Source organism: Lissotriton vulgaris, chromosome 6 (assembly GCF_964263255.1).
Source record: "Lissotriton vulgaris chromosome 6, aLisVul1.2, whole genome shotgun sequence".
Lineage (NCBI taxonomy): Eukaryota > Metazoa > Chordata > Amphibia > Caudata > Salamandridae > Lissotriton > Lissotriton vulgaris.
Window position 1 is genome coordinate 72269448 of NC_141694.1, and position 24063 is coordinate 72293510.

The window sequence follows — 24063 nt, forward strand, 5'->3', positions numbered from 1 at the left end:
TTCAACATCTGTGTTTTCTTCCTCTTCCATTGGTTGTAGAGGAAGTACTCTTCTGCGCTTCCTCTGTATGGTCACAGGGGCATTACTGACTTCATTGTCTGTATCTGACATCACATGGGGAGGTGACAATTCAACTTCATTGTCAGTCCTGTCCTCACTGGTATGTCCTGTGAATGTAGAGTGCAAAATATGAATTTGTGTTCATTGCAAAATAAACATCACTCATGGCACTGTATTACTTGTACTGCACTGTTTCAGCATTACGTTGTCCCACATTAAGGAGTCATATGAGTGACTGTCATTGTGAGTGTTACTAGGGCGATTGGACTACAACTCCCATAATGCATTGCTGTGGTCTTGTTTCACAGTGTTCATGGACTAATGCTAATCTCAAATGCAGTGCACACACACACACACACACACACACACACACACACACACACATTTTTTGTACACACACATGGATGCACTTTCATTTCCTCTTACCTTGTGCTGGTGCTGTGGGTTCTGAGCTGTCTATGTTGGTCACTCCACTCACACTTTCCGTTGTCAGTGTGGATTCGATCAGTTCCTCATGGGGTGTCGGTTTGTCCACCATGGAACTTCCACCACCTGTCAGGTTGCTATCCTTCAGCCTCTCCGCAAGTTTTTCCTTGGATCTCAGTCTCATATCATACCACCTTTTTTTGATTTCATCAATGGAGCGAGTGGTGACTCCTATTGAGTTGACCTTCTCCTGGATCTCCAGCCATATTTTTCTCTTCCTGGACTCAGGTACCTTTAGAGATTTTTTTCCAAAGAGGTCCTCATGGTTACAAACCATTTCTTCTATGAGCACTTCTTGCTCCTTCTCTGAAAACTTCTGCTTTCTTTTTTTCTTCTCAATTGGCTGCTCCTCCTGTGCCTTCTGTGCCTCCATAGCTCAACAAACAGGTCTGCTCTGCCTCAGCACACTCTTCCAACTGCCACTGGGTGTGGTTCTGGGGAGCAGGTGCAAGCAATCACTGGTACTTCCTGCTTGTGATGTCATCAACTTGTGCCAGCATTGCATGATTCCCGTTTTTGCGATTTCCTTAAATGCGAAATTCGCAGATATGCGAATCGCATATTTCTCGCATTAATTTCTGCGACTTTTATGGAATCGCTATTTTCTCGCAGATTTAATGTTACATACCGTTTTGCGATTCCGAAATTGCGATTCGCTACAAATCGCAATTACGGACTCGCAAAATGGAATTTTGATACATCTGCCCCCTTGTCCAACAAGAGTTCCTATAAGTTAGACCTGGCATCATTGGTGTGAGTCTCCCTTCTATTTTTGGCGGATTGCCTCCTCTGATTTGATATGTTTTTGCTGGTTATATGCTTTGGGCACTGTGCCACTGCTAATCGGTGCTACAGTGAAAGTTCTCCCTATGTTAAATTGATGTACTAATTAGTGACTTCATGATTGGGTTATTTGATTTACTTGTCAGGCCCCAGAAAAGTGCACCAGGAGTGCCAGGGCTTGTAAATACAAATGCTGCTGGTGGGCTTGCAGCACTGGTTGTGCCACACACAGAAGCAGCTTGTAAAGTGTGTCTCAGGCCTGACATTGCAAGGCCTTTGGGCAGTCTAGCACTGCCATGTCGATTTTGGCTATGTGCACCCACTTGCCAGTCCCTAAACCGTCCCTTTGCTTCATATCAGTCACCCCTATGGTAGGCCCAAGGGCAGGGTGCATTGTAAGTATAAGGTAGGAAATACTCAGATGTGTGTAGCATGTCCTAGTAGTGAATTACAGCCTTTTTAAGTTTTTACTATTGCAAGGCTACCTGTTCTCTATAGGCTAGAATGGGCAGTTAGATTATTACATTCTTATAATCCTAACTGACTCTGGGAACATAGTAGAAATTATTCGAATTTAGTATGTCTGAACTCAGAATGATAAAATACATATTTTAGTAAAGTTGGTTTTAGCATTCTGTGTTTGAAAATACCACTCTTAGAAAGTAGGTATTTTCTTACCTAACTGTCCAGGCCTGCCTCTGCTAGGTTGTGTATCCCTTGTCTGGGTTTGTGAGTGACAGGGCTGGGGGATTCCAGGAGACATGCTGGGGCAGCCCAGTGGTGAATAGAGGAATCTGAATCTAGATGGGAGGAAGGAGTTGCACCTGGGACCTGAATAGGGCTGGGCCTTCCCTCTACAATGCTGGCTCCACCTCATGTGGCGGGTCTGATGTCTCTACCCTGCACTATTTAAGGAGAGAATGAATCATGTCAACAAAGTACTCCAGAGCTGTGCCTTCCCTCCCCTGTGCTGGCTCCACCTCCTGTAGGGCGGCTGATGTCTCTGTCCTGCACAGTGAAAGGATGGAGAGAGTCATGTAAAAAAGTGCTCAGGAACTGGTTTTGACTAGGCAGAGGCCAAAGGATTTTGGGGTATAAATTTTGGGACCCTGATCCCAAGAAATTAGAGCACTTCTGGAACAAGAAACCTTTTGCCAAGGAGAGGAACCAAGGAAGCTGCAGGAGTTTACTGCCAGTGTGCTGTTTGCTGGGTTGGCCTGCAGTGGTTGCTTCATTACCAAGGAAAGGAGTAGGAACTTTTAAGGACTTTCATCATTTACAGAATATCCTCCAAGGGCTTGAACTGTGCTTGCCTCCAACTAAAGTCTTAGGGACAAAAGACTTATTCTACAGCTCCCCTCTGAATTTCCGTGCTGGGAATTCTGACTACAGGCATTTGCGTGTCGCCGGGAGCTGGAAGCGTGATGCATCGAGAGGAAGCGTGTCGCCGCCGCAGCTGAAATCGTCACATTAACGGAGAAGCGAGCCTTGGCTGCATCTCCCTGGAAGCGTGTGTTCATCGAAGGTGCCTGCTGTTGCATCACCGGAGAGGCGTGTCATAGGGCCTGTCGCGGCTCCAAAGTACAGAGTAGTCACAAGGCTGCCAGGGCGTCTACGCTTTGTCATCGGATCGCCGCGTCGAGAGCGCCACCTTCTCGCATCGCAACCGGATCATCGCATCGCATCAAGGCACCATCTTGCGCACCGCAACGGGCCCGCAGGCCGAGAAGCTACGCATCACCTCCGGACCGGTAAGGATCACGATGCATCCCCTACTCTGCGCAAGCATTAAGGCCCGATGCATCACCTCCCCCGGATCACGGAACCGACGCATCTTCTATTTTGCAAGCCTTTTGTTTACTTTGCGTTACGCATCCAGGTACTTTATTGAGAACTTTTTCGCATTGATCATCAACTTGAACTAAGCAATGTTTTATCATCTTTAAGCAATCTTGAGTGTAGTATTGTGGATTTTTGTCATTTGTGGTCTTGTGTTAAGTCTTTATAAAGAATACTTATTTTTATAAAACCTGTGTTGTGTCCATCTGTAGTGTTTTCACTGTATTACTGTGTATATTCACAAATGCTTAACACACTGCCTCTGAGATAAGCCTGTCTGCTGCTGCCAAGCTACCAAGGGGGTGAGCAGGGGTTATTAAGGAGTGTAATACCCTTATACTGACTTAGAAGTAAGGGTCCCTATTTGGACAAAGGTGAATACCACTGCCAACTAGAGACCCCCAGATCTAACACTACACATGGGGCAAGACTCCCAGACACATAGTTATGGCAAAGGTGAGCAACCTGGGAGAATTCTTCCTTGGCCATTGAAGAACGTGCAACTGAATAACCTCATAAACATAATAAACAGGGTAAATGCAGTTCGGGGAAAACACATCTTAATGTAATTCTTTGTTTATTAAAGACAGTTTTACATCTGTAGGTATTTCTCTACACATGACCGTATTGACGACTATCTCAACGGTGTGGCCCTGGTGTGAATTGAAGGAGGGGTTAAATCAAGAGATTGAGACAGATATTGAAGAGTTGGGGTAGGCTAAGCCCCAGGATTAGTTTTATAGAAGGTATAAGTCCTTGCTGGACCCTCGTGGATAGTAGATCTCCAGAATGAGGCAGTGGACAAGGAAGTGCTCCCTCACATTTCACATAACTGTCCTGCTAAAGCTGGGCAAGGATCCTCAAGACTGGGGGGGGGGGGGGGTCCTACTGGCCATAGGTTTGAATGAACCTTGATATTAAGATCTTTGCTCACATAATCACAAATCGGATTAGCTCATTAATGAAGAGCCTTGCGCTCCCTGAACAGTCTGGGTTCATACCGGGTTTGTGCCACATGAAACAACTTGAGGACACTGTCTTTTTGGATGCTGAAAGGGTGTTCATCTCCCTTGATTGGTCAAACCTATTTGTGGCCCTTCGTAGGTTGGGCATCATCCTAAACATCTTGGGGCTTATTAAATTAATATATATGTAGATCACTGCTAGGGTGTTCATAAATGGCTGTGCCTCACGGCCTCTCCGGGTGCAGAGAGGTACGTGGCAGGGCTGCTGGCTCTCGCCGCTCCTCTTTACTCACGCAATGAAGCCGTTGGCATCTTGGTTGCACCAGCATCAAAGTAACAGTGCTATTACCGTAAACATATTTTGTTGTTGATCTATGCAGATGAAATCATGTTACATGTGCGTCACGAGGCAGCTTTCCCTCCTAGGGAAGGAGATTTGGGAGCTTTCATCAATACAGATTAATCAAGGAAAATCTGAGATGTTCCCGCTAACAGATGCTGCTCGTAAACCATTAATTGATTACGTATTGCGTTCGTGATACAGCTTGGTCAAATATTGGGTTTGTGATTAAATAGAGATAAAAAAACAGCCATCTAAGATAACTATGGACCAGTGTTTGAAAAATTGAAGAATCAAATCAAACAATGGATACAAATTCCCTTGGCTGTGTGGTACAAATTAAAATGCCTGTTTTACTCTAGCTTCTGTATCTGTTCAAAAGTATTCCCATCCCTCTGGGTAAAAAGTTGTTTGAAGGTTACAAACATTACTTACCAGACTGGTGCAGGGCGGTAGGAGCCCTAGTCTGCGATGGGAGATCCAAACACTGCCATTTAAATGGGGAGTGCCAAATCCTAAACGGTAATATTATGCGATTCAGTCCTATTATGCCATGAACTAGTTTGCCCGACAGGGTAAAGTACCACACATGCCTATACAGAAAGACCAGCTTAAGAAAGCTAGCTTACATAAGAGTATTGCCACCAAGTCTGCTCGACTTCTTCAGAATATTCAACCGGCTTGTTGCACCAACTGATCAGTATGGTCCATGGCTGGGAATAGTGACATCCTAACCATATACTCACCGTGGCAAGCTCTGTTGAATAACCTAGCCATTATCTCCTTGCTCAATAGAGGGATTAAACACAGACTGGTGAAGTCTGGCTTTCTTGAACTTAGCCAACTGTACCCTGATCAGAAATTCCTCACCCTTGACCATTATCAGGGAGAGCTCAGTCATTTAGATGTTCGACTATTTTAGATTAAGACAAGCAGCAAAATCCAGGTGGCAGACATTCCCAGAGAAGCCCCGGGATTTTTCACCACAGACTCACATGATTAAATACCTGAACCAGAAGTGTTGGGTCTCCAGCTCTACAAAGTTTGCTCTAAGTTGACTGACATAGTAGGCCACTCCACCATAGCAAAATGGGAGGCAGATTGGGGGGAAACGGTTCACCCAGACAGACAGAAGTAGTGCTGTGCTCAGACCAAGCTAATTCTGTCAACTGCAGACACAAACCGACCCATTGAAAATGTTTACACAGACTGTATTGCTCTATCAACTTCTTGCATAAAATGGATCTCACTAAGTTCCTGCAATGTACACAGTTCAGGCTGATTCAGCTGGGTTTTTCCACCTAGTGTCATGGTGTCCAGTGGCAGCAAAATACTGGACAGCAATACCAGGCATAACTTGGGGTATAGCTGAGATCACATTTGAGTGCTCACCTTGGACAATGTTATTGAGTTATAATAAACTAATTCCGAAGTCAGTTAAACAATAGATGGTAATAATGATGCTGCTGGCGAAGCGGAGACTCGCAATGACTTGAATGAATGGTGCTGCCCCAATACTTCTGACTGGTTGAAACATGCAGCCGCCATTGATTGTTTTTTAATACAATAATTGATGGACAGAATGTTGAACAATGTCAAACATACACTCCAGTAAAGAGATCTAGGCTTAAATCCATCTTTCCTGGGCTCCCCATACCATTCCAGTTTAAACCGGGCCATATGCAAATCAAGCTTGATCCTGCTCCCCATGGGAACAGTCCAGCCCAAACTGCAAGGTCAGGTCTTCCCTGGACCAGAAACAAGCATCCTGGGACCGGTTTCGGGGTTTCATCCCTCATCAGCTAGGCTAGCTTGACTCCAGTGACTTGGAGAACACAGGGCCCACGTCTGGGTCTACCCTTCCCACTCGGGGTGACAAAAAAAGAACAATTGATGGACAGAGTTTTGAACAATGTCAAACATTCATGTCAGTAAAGAGATCTGGGACTTAATCCATCGCTTTTTTGCTCCCCTGCCAATCCAGTTTAAAACCAGCCATATGCAAATCAGTCCTGACCCTGCTCCCCATGGTAACAGTCAAGCCTTAACTGCCAGGCTAGGTCCTCCCAGGACCAGAAACAAGCATCCTGGACCCGGATTTAGGGTTTCACTCCTCATCAGCCAGGCTAACTTGACTCCTGCATCCTCCAACATTTGTGGGCATTGATCTTTACTGAAGTCCACCACTGTGGTCCAGCTGTAGTAGAGTATGGAAGAGAAGCCGCACCCACTCTCCCATATTTTTCATTTGCTTGTGTCATTGTCTTTCGTAAATGCTGCCTTCTGATTCGTTAATAGGCTTGTTAGTCCCTCCTTAGTACAACCTTGTCTTCATTTGTAACCTCCCCTAGCTACTGGCCCCTTTACTTCTGTTTTTATACGGGACCTGTTATTTTGTCTGTAAGCACTATTTACTTTATCGAGTTTCTCTTACTGCTGGTAGGACTAGCCCTGCTTCAGCTCAAACTGATTGTGTTTTATTTAGCAGCACGGCCGACACATAAAATGGTTGTCCACTTTCAAACACTTTAACCCAGCATTATTTTGTGTCTGTTTCAACTGCCCAAGTAAATGGATTTAGAAATGATTAGCGAATTCCATGTGAACCCCAGGTAGCACATTGTGTCATGTGAATTCCAGGTAGCACATTGTGTGCTAAAAGGCTGACGCTGACAACAGCACATCTGTGTTGCATGTCATCTGCACTAAGCCACCTGACTGTTTGTTTTCAAAAGCCTGTTTTAATAACAATACTATCACCACCAACACCACCTCCATCATCACCACCACCTCCACCATCACCACCGCCAATACCACCATCACCACCAATATCCCCACCAATACCACCACTAATATCACCACCAATACCACAATCAATATCACCACCCCAATACAACCACCAATACCACTACCACCAATACCACCGTCACCAATACCACCGCCACCATCATTACCACCACCACCACCATTACCACCACTATTACCACCATCAATACCACCACCAATATCACCACCACCAATACAACCACCACTAATACCACCACCAATACCACCATCACCGCCAATAGCACCACCAATACCACCACTAATACCACCACCAATACAACCACCACTTCCAATACCACAACCACCACCACTACCACATCCACCAAGACCACCAATACCACCACCATCAATACAACTACCACCAATACCACCCCCAACACCACCAATACTAATAGCACCACCAATACCACCACCATCAATACAACCACCACCAATACCACCCCCAACACCACCAATACTAATAGCACCACCAATACCCACCACCAATACCACCAGCAATCACATCACCACCAATGCCACGACCACCAATACCACAACCACCAATACCACCACCACCAATACCACCACCACCAATATCACCAACACCACCAATACCAATAGCCTCACCAATACCACCATCAGTACCACCACCAATGCCACCACCACCACCACCAATACCCCACCACCAATACCACCACCACCAATACCATGACCATCAATACCATCGCCACCAATACCACCACCACCAATACCACCACCAATACCACTACCACCAATACCACCACCAATCCAATACCACTGCCAATACCACCCCCAACCTCAATTCCACCACCACCAAATACCACCATCACCACCAATACCACCACCAATACCCCACTAATACTACCACCAACATCACCACCACCAATACCATCACCACCACTAATACCACCACCATCAATACCAAAACCGCCATCAATATCACCGCCACCGATACCACCACCACCATCAATACCACCACCACCACTACCACCACCGCCAATACCACCACCAATCCACTACCACCAATACCACCACCAATCCAATACCACTGCCAATACCACCACCAATACCACCACCACCCCTAATACCACCACCAAATACCACCATCACCACCAATACCACCACCAATTCCCCACTAATACTACCACCAATATCACCACCACCAGCACTACCACCACCACCAATACCATCCCCACCACTAATACCTCCACCAATACCACCACCAATATCACCCCACCAATACCACCACCACTACCAATCCCACCAAGAAATATCACCACCAGTACCATCACCAATACCACCACCACCAATACCACAACCACCAATACCAGTACCACCACCACCACCAATACCAATACAGCCACCAATACCACAACCGCCAATACCTCCACCACCAATACCACCACCTCAGCGCCTCTTGCTCACTAGCAGTAGCAGGGGCACTATACAAGGCCGGAGCTGCAGCCAAGAGCATCTCTCCCTTCCTCCCTACCTCCATGCCTGCCATAAAGCACAGCCTGCCCTGCACCAGGAGGTGAAGCCAGGGCCCTACTACAGCTTGAGTGCTTTTATTAGGCCACAGATAGCAATGACATTACACAATGCAACACTGCACACTCAAATCACGGATAGGGCAGGACATAGCTCCCGCCCCTGCACTTCTTTCTGAGCCGTGACAGTGTAATCACAGAGCGAAAGGTGTTATAGCGCTTTGTTAGTGTTTATAGCTCAGATCATATGTAATTCTCACTTCACACTTTGTGTCTGTGTAATTTACAACACTTACACATGTTCTTCACTGCACTATTTATCACTACTTTGAACACGTCTCAGGTCGGTCTTTTCCTCTGATATTTACAATCTAACAAGCGGTCGGGAAAGCACTTTATTGCAATGCAATAGGTCTCGCATTTGCGATAGTTTAAGCTATTAGTATTGTAAATGACAATGCCTTTTATTTATGTTTAAAAACCCAAAATATAAATAAAAGGCATTGTCATTTGCAATACCAATAGCTCCAACTCTCATGAATGTGAGACCCATTGCATTGCAAATGCTTGTTTAATGTATGGTTTAGTCTCCCCCTGGAGACCACTGCATTTCTGTGCTTTCTTACCTGTTATAATTGAAGTATTCTTGTGCAATTGTGTTTAAATCTCCGGGTAGGGGATAAACCAATGTGCTAGTTTAGTGTTGTATAATAAATACATATTTTATATACACTGTGTGATTCTTTTTTATTCAACCTACACTATATGATTACGATCTGGTAAAACAAGGTGCTTAACACTCCTTCTGGATAAGCCTGAAGGCTGCTCTCCACATCTACCACTTAGAGAGCTTTCTAAGGTTTTTCTATGACCACTTAAATCACCATAAGGGTTGTCTGGATTAGTGCAAGGTGCCTCACTTAAATAAGAGTGCGCCATACACTAAACCAGCCTCCTACATTGGTGTGCAGTGTTTGGAATTTAAGCTTGCACAATTTACCAGCCAATCTAGGTGTGGTTAAATGAAAAACCATCACTTGTAAGTGGTAAGTTCTACTGAACATTTTGGATTGGTATTTGAGGGCCAAGTATAACCCTTTCTACAATCCTTTAGAAGTTTAGTTTTCATTGGGGTAGGTAGGCACAACACCACACTACACACAGTTTACAACGTCTTTAGTTGGGGAAGCCAGTGGGTCCCAATCTTCTATATACAGTGGTCTTAGGTTTCAGGAACGTAGGACCTTGGCTGCATGCAGAAAGTTAAAGCCATGTAGCAACCCTAGCACTCAGCAACTGTTAAAGCTGCTGCTGCAGGATCATCTCCAGAAAGCTGGAAGGAAAGCAGGGCATAACAATGAGGGTGGGGTAGCTCCAGAAGGGGGGTCAGGGGTGGTGCACCGCAGTGACACTAATTCTGAATATGACCAGGAACAGTCTATCGACTCCACACTGGTGAACTCTGACCCCCAGGGAATAATACAGAGAAAGTTCCCATGGGTAGGCTTCCCTCTTTTCCTACAGAGAGAGTGCAGAGGATTCGGGGGGAGGGGGGTTGAGATCCTCCTCTGTCAATTCCAATGCCTCTAACAATTCCATAGGGACTTCCATCTCTAGTCAGAGGGAGGACTCCTTAGAAGGGGAATACCACCTGCTTTAGTTTGTGAGAGCCAAGCTCAGAATCAAGCAAGAGCACCTGGCCTTTGATAAGGAAACCTTGGAAGTTCATAGGGCTTGGAAGAACTTGGGACTGGAGTCCTATGGTGGCAGCACTAGTGTCCCTAGGGTCAGGGAGAGATCTTTTGATGCTAGGAACCTGCGCAGGATAGTCCCTCCTTACCAGGAGGGGGATGATATCCATAAATAAATCACTGTTTTAGAGAGAGCCTGTAAAGTACAGAAGGTCCCTCAAAGGAAGTAGGTAGCTATCCTGTGGCTCTCGGCTCTCCTTTGCTAGGAGGAAGATGCTGACAACTATACAGTCTTGAAGAGTACCAACACTGATGGGTTTACAATTTGATTAGTACAGGGTCAAATTCAGGGACACACAGAAGGCACACACCCAAGACTGGGTTGACTTTGTAGACAGTGCTATTAAGGCTCTGGAAGGATGGCTTCATGACTTCATTGGAGTAATGTGCATGACTATGAGGCATTGTACAATTTATTGATGAGGGAGAACACCCTTAATAACTGTCCAAACCAGCAGCTGAATCCAGTACCTGGTGGACTCTGATCTGACCTCGCCCCAAATATTGGGAAAGAAGGCAGGCAGATGGGTCCGCACCAGGGTTAAGCAGAAAAACAATGGTGGTGGAGGTGACCAGCAGAAGCAAGATTCTTCTAAGACCAAAGAGAAGGGTGGGGAGAAAGGTATAGACAAAAATGAGTCTTTACACGGTCCCCAAAAATCTCCTCTTGGGGTGGGTACCAAAGTCCTCTTCCTCTGGCAAGTAGCCTTGGTGTTACCTGTGTAAGGAGAAAGGCCATAAAGCAAGGGATGCTGATTACTCTAAAGCTAACAACAAATAAGCTACTACTACTGCCACTAAGGTAACTAGGAGCCCTAGCAGCAGTGCAAGTGGTAGTACAGCCCCCAAGGGATTAGCAGGGTTAACCTTGTGGTATGAATTAGTTTCTGGCCTAGTCAGAGCACCCACACATGCTGTCCTTGTCTGTGACAGTAGCATATAATGTGCCACTTTTCATGTAAGTCCCACTAACTTGGGAAAGTCCAGGCAACAGCCTCTGATTATAGTCAGGAACCTGTGGCATACAGGGACACAGGGGCCAGTATCACCATAATGACAGAGAAACGTCTGTCTCCTGATCAGATCATACGTGGTCAACCTTACCAAGTAACCACTGCAAGCAATGGCAGGACTGATCATACCTTAGCCATTGTAAATCCCAGCTGGGGAGGGGTAACTGACCGTAAAGGAATTGTGGTTTCCCCAGACCTATCTGTGAACTGTCTGTTGGGCAATGTTTGGAAACTTCAGCCTGGTCTGAAGTGGAGTTCATGCCACATGCAGTGATGATGTGAATTTCTGCCTATGCATTTGCTATTACTGGGGCTCAGGCAAACAGTTAGGAACTGAGGGAGCTCTGGATCCTAGAAAAAAGGAAAAGCTACCCCCTAAGAGAAGGATCAGGAAGGGTGAGGAAATATCCTCCTCCTAGACTTCCAGTGAATATCAGTCTCCTGGGGGAGAGGATCTTAGTCCCTGTGAAGGAATCATCCTAGAGGAACTTGGACCTTAGACAACATAGTTCTCAGGAGCAGGTGGCCATTCCAGGGCAGACTTGAGTCTGGAGCTGAAATCCTGCCCCTCTATTGAACAGCTTAGACAGCAAGCTGCTTCTGAGGAAGCAGGCAATGTCAACGGGTCCAATGGGATCTATTGGGAAGATGGGATTCTGTTTTCTGAGAGTAGAGAATACCAAGCCTATGATGACCTCTCCATTTATGATATATGGACTAGCTGCTATGCTAACTACATTTGTACCATGCATTTTGCTGCTTGTTGTGGCACATATAATGCATGTTAGGGCACGTTGTATAAAATTTTTATTTTAACTTTTTTCGTGTCTCTGTCAGATCTTACTGTGGACAAGTACAAGAGTGCGAGCGCAAGGGTGTGTCTTGTTACTGCAATTCCTGAGAGAACTGGTAGTGTTGTGTTCTGGGTTATCTAATCATTTGTTTCTCTGTGAGTGGGCAGGAGAGCAAGTGAGACACTATAGCTAGTCAGTCCTGTGTTCGTGGGTACTAAGGTGGTAGGAAGACCCAGCCCCACCAGCCCCAAACATCAAGGTCCCATATTCCTGTGGATAGTTCTGTATTTGTGCAGATTGCATGCAACACGAACTCTCCAAGAAAAATGGAGTGGCACCACAACATCCTTGTAAATTGTAAATGTAAATTGATATGTAAAATGTAAATGTAAATTGATACTTGTATAGCGCACTACTCACCCGCAAGGGTCTCAAGGCTCTTGTACGAATACCGCTGTGGAACCCCTCCTGGCTTTCCCTGTGAGGCGTCCACTCCTGGGCACCCCCAAGGTGGAGGCCAGGAATCCTTAGCATTGTGGGGGCCATTGTGGAGATTAAGCAAGCTATTGCCCAGAGCTGCAGAGTGGGACTCCATGATTGGAATAGGCACCGAGGAGAGAATTATCAAGTCCGTGGAATTTTGAGCCTAAGACCCACCAAGGCGGGAATTGAACCCTGGTCCCGGGCTAGACCTCTGCATCAGGGTCTACCGCTCTAACCATTGAGCCACACTTCTCCATGAGAAAAAAAGGTGAAGACACCTACTTCTTGGACCTAGGCACTCCCATGAGTCCTCCCAGAGTTCTTCATGTGAACAGCCTAAAGCCTTTTATTGACAGGGCTGACATGAGCTTGCTCATGGCAATTGATGAGGGACAGGAGGAAGTGAGTGATCTTGTCGCTGATCTCCTGTCTGAGTGAGGACCCTGTTGATGAGTTAGCTGATGCAGTAGCCTTGGCAGACAGACTCGCTGACCAGCAACAAGCTGATTGTGGGCAAGTCTTTAATCAGTTTCTGTTAGAACTGGCTATTTCTGGTTGGCTAAGGCTGAAACCACCATTCTAGTCAGGGCAAGGGAGTCACACGCCAAGATAACCCCTGCTCACCCCCTTGGTAGCTTGGCACGAGACGAGCAGACAGGCCTTTCCCGGAGGCAATGTGTAAAGCATTTGCGCCAGCACACAACAGCAACAACATCCTAGGCACACCACAAAAGGAACTCCACACAGGTTATATAAAAATAACTTCTGTATTGTAAAAACACATCAGATAGAAGTCACACATGTTCATTGTGCCAACTGGCACGGGCAATATTCACAAGGGATTATTTACACAGGAAAGGGCCAAGTTGGCGCCTGTCAGAATCAGCACTTAGTAGAAAAATAGAATATAGGATATAAAATCACTGTAGCACAAATTAGCAAATATAAATCACAACCAGTAACTACTGGTAACAGGTAAGTACCACCTACGCAACCCTAAACACCTTAGGAGAATGTCACGCAGGGAACCAGGACCTCACTAGGACCACCTGTACTAGAAAGAACAACCACCTAAGTATCACAATATAATTAGGGGTATAAGCAAGAACACATTACACATGATGACTCACAACATTCAGAGGTGTAGGGAAGGAAAACACATGATGCATAAAACATACATTCAGCGGTGTAAGGACAAGGCACATGATGCATCAAAACACATTCAGAGGTACCGGAGAAAACACTTGATGCCTAAAACATTCAGAGGTGTAAGGAAGGAAAAACACATGATGCATAAACCAACACATTCAGAGGTGTAAAATCAAGGAAGACACCTGATGCATAAAAACATTCAAAGGTGCCAGAACATAACTCATAGCGCAAAAACGTACATACGCCACCACTTGTGGCAGTCCCTAGGCCAACTGGCCTTGTTGGGGCTAGGACGCCCTGTGTCCAAAAGTCAGGGGCCTAAACGGTGCTGCTGCCCACTAATTGCTGGGCAGCTGGGGCATCAATAATGATGGGGCCACGTGGGAGCCACACAGGCTCTGAACAAAAGGAAATGCCCCCTAGAGCCTCTCTGGGCTCTCAAACCGAATGTGGCGCTTCTGAGCCTCTTGGGCTCTCAACAAGGTGATGCCTTGTTGTTGGAGTCCCCCCTCTGGCAATGCCCCCTTTGCCCTTGTGGGCTTTCCAGAAATGCCGCTGAGCCTCTCCTGGGCTCTAGAACAAATGGGGCTGGGAGCTTCGTGGGCTCGAAGAAATGCGCCACACCAGGGGGAGCGGCCTGCTGCCAACTGGGGCCGCTCTAACACCCTTAATACCCTTTAGAAAGTTGGAATCCCTCTCGGGGGACTCGAGAAATTATTATGCCCCCTGAGCCCTTGTGGGCAAGAAACACAATGCCCGGAGCATTGGGGTCCTCTGTGGACTCGAGACAACCATGCCCTTTGAGCCGCTCGGGGCTCGAACACCAATGCCATGGGACCGGAGCTCTCCCCCTGCCCGTGTACACTAACCGGGCTCTCAGGCGGAGGCTCCTCTCCCTCTTGGGCGGCGGGCCTCGTGGTTCTCGCGGCCGGGCTCTGCTCTCCTGGGCGGCGGGGCTCCCTCCTCGGGGGAGCCTCACAGGAGGACACTGTGTCCTTCTTCTCTCCGCAGGAGCGCGGGGTGGCCTCTTGACCGCTTCCTGATTTCTGTGCTTCCTTTGGGCAGCCGATCACCGCGTAGGTCACCCAGCGAGCCTCCCGCAGCCTCAACCAATGGCAGCGCGGCTCCCGGGTGACGTCAGCGGCTGCTCCTTCGGCTTCTCCTCGGGCCCGGTGCCGCCGCTGTGATTTCCCAGGTGAAACGCGGGGTAGGCAACCGCTTTAATTAATTAAATAATTCAAGGCAAGGATGCGGCGTGGCAGCCGCACGGGGAAAATAAAGGCGCTCTCAAGCGCTAGAGCAACAGAACGCGCTCCCAAGCTCTTCAGCGCGAAGGCACAAATTACAGCGCCTCATAGCGATGAGGGGCACAGGCAGCACGAGGCTCCTCAGGGATGGCCCCCCCTCAGAGACCAGGGACCCAGCAACAAGGCCCTCCTAGGAGCAGAGGGCAGGAGGGTCAAAAAGGAAGTCTTTCAACCCCCCCAAGCAAAGCAGAGGGGTCCATAAAACAAGAGTCCATCCAGCATCCATGGCAAAGCAAAGTCCCCCCATCAGCCCAGGCAAGGCAGAGGGGTCCCCCAGAAGTCCTCCAGGCATCCAGGGGCTGGGCAGGGCTCAGGGAGGCAAGCCTTCCCCCTGAGCCCAAGCAGTAGCACTCCCCTGGCAGGATTCAAGTCAGAAACAAGAACATTTTGGAAGGGGACACAGCCCCTTTTTATTCAGAGAAATCCTTTGTCTAGCAGGGTGCAGGCAGTGTGAGAACCAGCTAGAACTGGTTATAGGGAATTCCTTTCACTGGCCAGGCTAGGGACATCAGACGCACCCCAGGGGGTGGAGCCAGCATTGTGTGGGGAAAACCCAGCCTCATTCAGGACCCTCAAACCAGACGGTCAATCCACAAGCAGGACAAGGCTCACTCCTCCCCTCACATCAGCAAGCTAAACACTCCATTCACCACCGGGGCAGACCCTCCCAGACTCTTGGAGCCAGGCTCACCAGCCAGCCTCAGCCAATCACATGCCAGACACAAATTACACAAATATGCCAACTTCTAGAAGTGGCACTTCTACACTAGACACAATCATGCCGCATATATCACTACGCAGCGTTCAATCTCACGAGTGCGCACATACCAAACTCGACCCTGCACTCCCCACACATCAGGAACTACCATGGGCATACATATTCCCCATTCATTCCTATGGGAGGGCAGGTCACTCTTACTACACACAAAGAGAGCTCACGCACTTTACACTGTACCACAGTGAAAAAGTGCGTAGAGGCCTAAAATCACCAACACCAGGTTACAGAAACAGGCTAGGAAAAAGCAAAACGTCTCGGGGTGAACCTGCAAAAAATAGCCGGGTCCAACAGTTTCCAAACGTGTTCTCTCTGACTCCACCTGGTGAACCCATGAAGTGGGCACAGTTGACAGTCTGCTTGTCAAGAGTAAAATCTGCAGACAGGCTGACCATGTCAGAAACTGCATCAAGATCGAGGTCCAGAAGATGCTGGGGTTGGGGGTCATTGAACCATCGAATATCCTTTGGGATAGTCCTGTAGTGCTTTTGTCAAAACCTTTAACCCAAGATGGTAAGAGAGAGATTAGGTTGTGTGTAGACTTTATAGGTCTCAATTCAGTCACTAGGACTGATGCCCATCCAATTCCCAGGGCAGATGAGCTGATTGATACTCTGGCCTCAGCCAAGTATCTCAGCACATTTTACCTGTATGCTATCTACTGGCAAATCAGACTCTCTGAGGATGCCAAGCCAAAGACAGCATTTTCAACCCATAGTAAGCATTATCAATTTTGGTAGCCTTTGCCTTTTGGTTTGAAGAATGCACCTGACACATTTCATAAGTTGGTGAACAAAGTTCTCAAAGGGTTTGGAAGCCTATACTGCAGTATATATAGCTGATAAGATGATATTGCTGTCTTTAGCTCCACCTGGGAGGATCAAGTGGTCCACCTCAGGAATGTTCTGGAGGCCCTGCAAAAGGCAGGCAACACTATCAAGGACACAAAATGCCAGATAGGGCAGAGCAAGCTTGTGTACTTAGGCCACCTTATAGGTGGAGGCCAGGTTCAGCCATTGGAGAGCAAAATCCAGACCATAATGGACTGGGTTGCTCCGACTACCCAGACTCAGGTCAGAGGTTTCTTGGGCCTGCGTGCGTAATACAGAAGGTTTGTTAAGGAAGAATGGGTCCATAGTGACTCTCCTTAATGATCTCACCTCCAAAAGAATGCCTGAGAAATTTCAGTAGACAGTTATTTGTCAGAAGGCATTTGAGGACCTGAAGCAGGTCATTTGTAATGCTCCCATTCTGCAAAGTCCTGCTTACTCGTGAATCTTCTTTGTCTAGACAGATGCTTCTGAAATTGGAGTAGGTGCAGTTCTATCACAACTTAATGCAGATGGCCAGGACCAGCCAGTAGCTTTTATAAGCAGAAGGTTGGCTTTATAAGCGTTGGTCAGCTATTGAGAGGGAGGCCTTTGCTGTGGTCTGGGCCTGAAGAAGTTGAGGCTATGCCTGTTTAGTACTCACTCATTGTTCAGACGGACCATAAGCCTCTCTTATGGCTAAAAGAAATGAAGGGTAAAAATCCCAAATTTTGGAGGTGGTCCAATTCCCTACAGGGGATGGACTTTTCTGTGGAACATATACCTGGGAGTAACTATGCCAACACAGATGGTCTCCAGATATTTTCACTTAGAAAATAAAGACTCGACTGGGTAAGGTTAGTCTCATCTCCTTTTGGTTGGGGGGTGGAGGAGGGTGGGTTGTGTAGGAACGTTTTGCATGTATCAGTATGTTTTTTTGACTAATGAACAAACTAATTAAGGAGTTGCTTAAGCTTTCACTCCTGTTTTACTTTGTTTTAAGAAAGAAAACATAATTTTCAAATTCCTTTTCAGTATATCAGAAACATCTCTAGGAAAGGAATCTCAAACCACTTCTATGGTTAAATTAACAACCTGTGTGGATTAAGAGGGTGGCACAAGGACAAGGTAATTTATAACCAGTAAATGAGACCAATGAGTTGTGTCTGCTTTAACGGTACTCATGAATTGTCTGCCTTTTCTTACCAGAACTCCCCATCCTCCATCTTCACGTAAAGTTCTTTTTTTTTGGTGGGGTCTACATCATTCCACTCAGATGATCTGTGACGGAGAGCAGAAGTAGTAAGAAACCAGACACTCGTTTAAAGGTTCATACTTCATTTTGCCCACCCCATAACAGCAGCAGAACTATCCCATTTTTTTGCTAAAATGTGTGACTATGACATTGTCAGTCTAACGCAGAAGCGTCAATCTGACACCGGAAGGGACTGGGGCAGTGTGAGCTTGTCACATCCGTTTGCAATGGGGACTGGGATCTGCGACAAAATGAGCTTCAAAGCAGCTGTGCTCCTTTCACTAGGGGGGACTGGGGACTGTCCATTTTCCCAGTAGGTGCAGGATTCCCCTGAAGCGTTCATTCCATGATTTTGGACAAATGCAGTAAGACTGCCACTTACTTGTCACTCCAGGCACCTGTCCACTCCACATGACCCCAAGGGTTCCGAAGCCTTATGAGTTTTTCTGGGAGACCTCTGTATTTCACCTATAGCAGGCCAAGGGAACAGAAAGGAGTATGTTACTTACCCTGTCAGCATCTATTTGTAGCTGGTAGTGCTGCAGATTCACTTGCTTTGCATATTCCTGCCATCTAGTATTGGGCCTAGACTTTGCAAATTGTATTTCCTCGAGGAAGCTTTATGCTCAGCTTTGTGCATCGCCTCTCCCCTTCCCCGCCTCAAGGCATTGCGCATCTTCAGTGGCTCCTTTGTTGGATAACTTTTTTCTCCTTGCCAAATAAGAAGGGAGGATATAGTCTGCTAAGTTAGCTTTGCTGTTGAACATGCTGTATTTGTGTGTATATGTGTCCCCATCTAATTCCTGCTAGGGAAGTAGGAGGGTGCATGTGAATTTGCAGCATTACACGCTACGGATAGATGCTCATTTGTAGCATGTGTTGGCTGCGGATACACTTGCTATGCATAGACTGTAAAGCAGTACCCCTTTCACAGTGGCTTTGGGCATGAGATGGTGTGTTTGCGTCAAATATTGTTCAAAGGGCCAGGGGTCAGATATTCGACCATTTTTTTCGGTTGCAAACGGGAAATGACCTGTTTGCGACTGCAAAATTGGTCTACCCAATAGAAAAACTATATTTCTCTATTAGGAAGGGGCATGCCAAGGGCGTCCCTTCCTAATAGCAACTTGCGGTCGCAAAACACTCACAGTTTAGTTTGGTATGAGAAAATAAATGGAGTAGACTCCCTTGTTGAGATGTTTACTTGGGACAGGTTCTATGGCCCCTTTTAGTAATAGTGTCTTTACTTCTTCCTTCAGCAGATGTAGATGCTAAGGATTTGATATGTGTTGTTTTTGGCTGGATATTTGGTGGCTGGTGTTTTGTGATCAGGGAGAGTGTGGGAAAGTCACTGTTTAGGTGTAGAGGCTCCCTTATTGGGTGTACTGCCACCTCTGTTTTTGCATCCGCCTCTATAATAGCCACGGTTTTGCTGGTGGTAATGCTGTTTTTGGCATTGATATGATGTGTTGTCAGTGGTAGAACGCATTGTGGTTTGCCTACCTTGGTAACGGCAACTATAGTGCTCATTTAATTGTGGCATTATATATTTGCCTTCCCTCATTTACCAAGTCTTCTCCTCTCTTTTTATATTTGTCTGGGAGATGTTGCATCAGTTCCTGCGTCTCTTTCCAGGTTGCACTGTTAAGGTGGGAGAGTAGCCCCACTAAGTTGGCAATCTTCCAATACATGGCCCAATCGCCACCGGTTGCATGCATCATCTCTCCTTTTGCTTTCTTTATCTGGATGTGGCTGTCCTGCTGCCCTTTTCCTTGCAGTTGTAACAACTAAGGAGACTAAGGGGTGTGACAGTCTGTACTTCCTTTCAAAGCAACACGTTAAGACCCTGGACTTGACTGGGTTTTTTAAGATGTCATGTACAGATCCTATCATGGACAGGTACTGTACGGTGCTCTCATATGTGCAATAGTGTCTCAACTAAGACATCAGTTGGCTCCTCAGTGGTGTGCACTGGAAGCTTGCGGTACTCTGAAGCTCTCTGAATGACACTCTGATAGGAGGAGGTGTCATCCGGTCGTGTTACTTTTGATGGTACCGGTGGTTCCGTGTCTAGGTCAGGGAGAACCACGTTGTAGTCATCCCATTGTTCTGTGGTGTAATGGGTGTCTTGTGTCCCTTGTGTATCTGTGTCTGGGATCTCCTCCTCTTCCTCTTCATATGGAGAGGGTGGCTGAAAGTCATTGGGCTTGTGGCCTTATGTTATAGCGCCACCTTCTTAGGTGGAGGCAGGTGCAAATCCTGCTCTTGTGCTTGTGTATAAGCACTCTCTTTGCAATTCTTCTACATGAATTGTTCCAGTGCTTCAAAAGCTATGCCCTGTTCTTCAGTTGGCATATGAGGTTGTGTCTTTTGTTTCTTTGGAGGTGTTGGAGTGTCCTCAGAAACTGTGTTGGCTTCGTAACCCTAGATGCATGGCTCATCTTCTGGCTCAAAGTGTGGCCATCGTGTTTGTCTGTGCTCGGAGGTGAGGGCTATTCACATTCCATGAGGTTTGTTCCCTAGAGTTTCTTTAGATCCGATGCTTTATGTGTGGTTAAAGTCTACTTGGTAGCTTTTGGTGCCATTGTGCTTGTCAGTGCAAACTTAGGTTTTGGTGCCGATGTGTTGCTATCCCTGTAAGGTGGCCTTGTCGCCCAGGTGGGCTCGAGAACGTTCTCGTCTCTTCTCAGGTCCGAGATATGCTTGCGGTGTCAACCTGAGTCAAAGGGCTGTTGTTTTGTAGAGGAGGTGTGTGCAAGATCGTCTTTGCACATTGTCAGACAACAGTACTCACGGTACGTGGGTTCGCTTTGGTCCTCAGTCACAACACAGGAATCATCGATGTGGGCCCCTCAACATGTACCGGGCCTCCTGTTGGTGCATCGACCTCGATATCTTTCTCGCTATCATGTGAGAACTCTGCCTCAGCTGCCTGCTCCATGGTGTGTGCCAAATGACGATCCCTTCGGGTCAAGTGTGTCATTTTGTTTTTAAATAATGAGCTGACTGCTCACTTGTTTCTTTGAGCTCTGGGGATACAGATTAGACACCTCGTAAGTGTCGGAGTATGCGTACATGGCCCCGCACCAAGGGTACTATCGACAAAGGTCTTCCTTCATCTCCATCACCTGGAGCGGGCATTCTCGACTGGTATGTGTCACCTGCTGGGTACTCACCTCTCAGCATCTCGAATCTGTTGGATGAACTTCACTGGATGTCCCCCTTCATCTTTCTTTACTGTAGGCTGCTTCCTCTGATGCAGTCTGTCCGAACCCAGTGGCGGAAAAAAACTTTCTAACAAAGGAGCTGCTGAACATGCTCAATGCCTCGAGGCGGAGGATAGACGACAAATGGCGCCGATCATAAAACTTCCATGAGGAAAAACAACTTGCAGAGTCCAGGCTCAACACTAGGCGGAAGTAGTATGCATAGCATGTGTATCTGCAGCCGACACATGCTACAAATATGACATTTAACCAGTGATCTGCAGCACACCAGTTACATTAGCATCATGTTATGATAAGACACTCACCTCTTTGAGAGCAGTGATTGAGTAAGTGTGGCCCTTCACCAACTTCGTGTCCGTTTCCTTTTCCGTGTCAGAGGAACTGAATGTCTAAAAGACAATGGAAGGGAAGAGCGGCAAATATGAGCACAACAATTACACATCCACATCTGGTGCATTCTAGTGATATTCTGCAGAAACCAGCTCCCCATACAGGCAGACACTTCAATCCAATATCCGCTTCTGCATGCAGGCAAAAACACGCCATTGTAGGAAGGCACCACCATCTACTATCCACTACTGCACACTGACACCACCAGCTGCTTTCAACCCCTGCATGCAGGCCTGCGTCTCAGCTGATTTATGGCTGGATGTTAGTTTCTCTTGACGGGAACATGGCTTAAAAATCACTATTCACTGCTAAAAACATCACTCACATGTTTTGGCTTGTCTTCCATTCGCCTGCAACTGACTCCCACTATGGCCTTTTTTTCCAGCCTCAGCCATACATGAACAGACACTAAACTCACCTGCGCTCAGTTTTGACATTTTTGTTGTGATCATCCTGCTGACTCTACTCACTCCATTAGAGGACCCTTGTCGCACAACTGGTTCCTACCCCTAGAATGACTGACAACAAAACCAAAGCTTTGAAAGGAAATATCTGATTCCATTCATGATCATGGTCCTGCCCAATGACTGATAAATCAATATCAACATCTTTAGTTCTGCCAAAGCCTAAGGAAGATCTCAATCGATGTATGTGATCTTAATAGATCTCAATGGAAGGCTACCTGAGGAACCACTAGAAGAGCCAACACCTACTATGGATGACCCCATCCTGGACACCAGTCACACTGCACACACCCAACATCGTAATGAGACTGTGGGTTAGGTCTCTCTGAGAGCTCTGAAGGCGCCATGCAGGGGGATGCCTCCCCGCTTCAACATGAGAATACACTGAACCAGTATGTGATGTGGCCAATTAACCTTGGTGCTCAAGCAGAAAGAAGAGTCAATCACCAGAGCATGTCTAAATACACGCAACAAGGTGCACTTGCAAAAGGTTCGCAGAGAAGGTGCAGAAGTGCAGCTAAATTTACTTTTGCATCGGTGAGAGTAAAGAGCCTGATTGCAGGTCATTACATTCCACATACCATTGCTTCAAACTACTGTTGCTTCGATAAAAGGAAAAAGGCCACTATCCTGAGCCCAATACTTGAAGTTTAAAATATACTTTACCTAAACTCCATCTCTTTGACAACCCTCTTAACAGTGACCTAAGTTCTAACGTGTTACACAGTTAATTATAATAATATGAACTTAATCTGCACCTTTGCGATGTGGCTGATATGAGTTCAATGGGATGAACCAGAATGGGTCATAGTGACATCAACTCCTTGTGGGGCGATTCCACCACCCTCAAATACATGTTCCCAGCTACCACTATGCAAGGCATATCCGCTTCGAGAAAGATATTGTTCTTTCGGATCACTGAAATAATATCGACTGACAAAATATCGACTTGCCAAAATATCGTGGACAAAATATCGACAGTCAAAATATCGAGTTTGTATCTACAAACAGGTAAGTACAAAAATATCGAGTACAAAATATCGTTAACAAAAATATAGATGTAAAAAATATCGACTTTATTAAAAACAGTGTTAAATTAAAATAATATTAAATTTTAATTAATAAAATATACTTAAAACGACTTAAATTAAATTATAATAATTAAATAATAAATGAAAATAATAAAAATAATTTTTTAAAATCTTATTTGTTGACCCTGAACCCTAAAAATACCCCTTTACCCAAAAACCCAAAACTGACCCTGAACCCTAAAAATACCCCTTTACCCAAAAACCCAAAACTGACCCTGAACCCTAAAAATACCCCTTTACCCGAAAACTGACCCTGAACCCTAAAAATGCCCCTTTACCCAAAAACTGAAAACTGACCCTGAACCCTAAAAATACCCCTTTACCCAAAAACTGAAAACTGACCCTGAACCCTAAAAATACCCCTTTACCCATGAACTGAAAACTGACCCTGAACCCTAAAAATACCCCTTTACCCATGAACTGAAAACTGACCCTGAACCCTAAAAATACCCCTTTACCCATGAACTGAAAACTGACCCTGAACCCTAAAAATACCCCTTTACCCATGAACTGAAAACTGACCCTGAACCCTAAAAATACCCCTTTACCCATGAACTGAAAACTGACCCTGAACCCTAAAAATACCCCTTTACCCATGAACTGAAAACTGACCCTGAACCCTAAAAATGCTCCTTTACCCAAAATTTATCAATATTATTTAATTACCAATTAATTATTAATTAACAATAACAATAAAATAAATATATTAGAACATTAGGTGTAATTATTTTAATAATTAATATTTTTTCAAAATTAATTACTT

At 46.1% G+C, this 24063-nt stretch overlaps 1 protein-coding gene across 1 annotated transcript in view; it reads right to left on the minus strand.

Moving 5' to 3' along the window:
* LOC147706808 (calpain-1 catalytic subunit-like) overlaps positions 1–24063 on the minus strand; it is a 601296-nt gene that overhangs the window by 414480 nt on the left and 162753 nt on the right. Inside the window, exons 6-8 of the mRNA XM_086925586.1 lie at positions 21661–21744; positions 18511–18596; positions 18080–18154 (exon numbers count right to left, since the gene is read on the minus strand). Coding sequence (XP_086781712.1) covers positions 18080–18154; positions 18511–18596; positions 21661–21744 — 245 coding nt within the window. The remainder of the gene's footprint in view (positions 1–18079; positions 18155–18510; positions 18597–21660; positions 21745–24063) is intronic.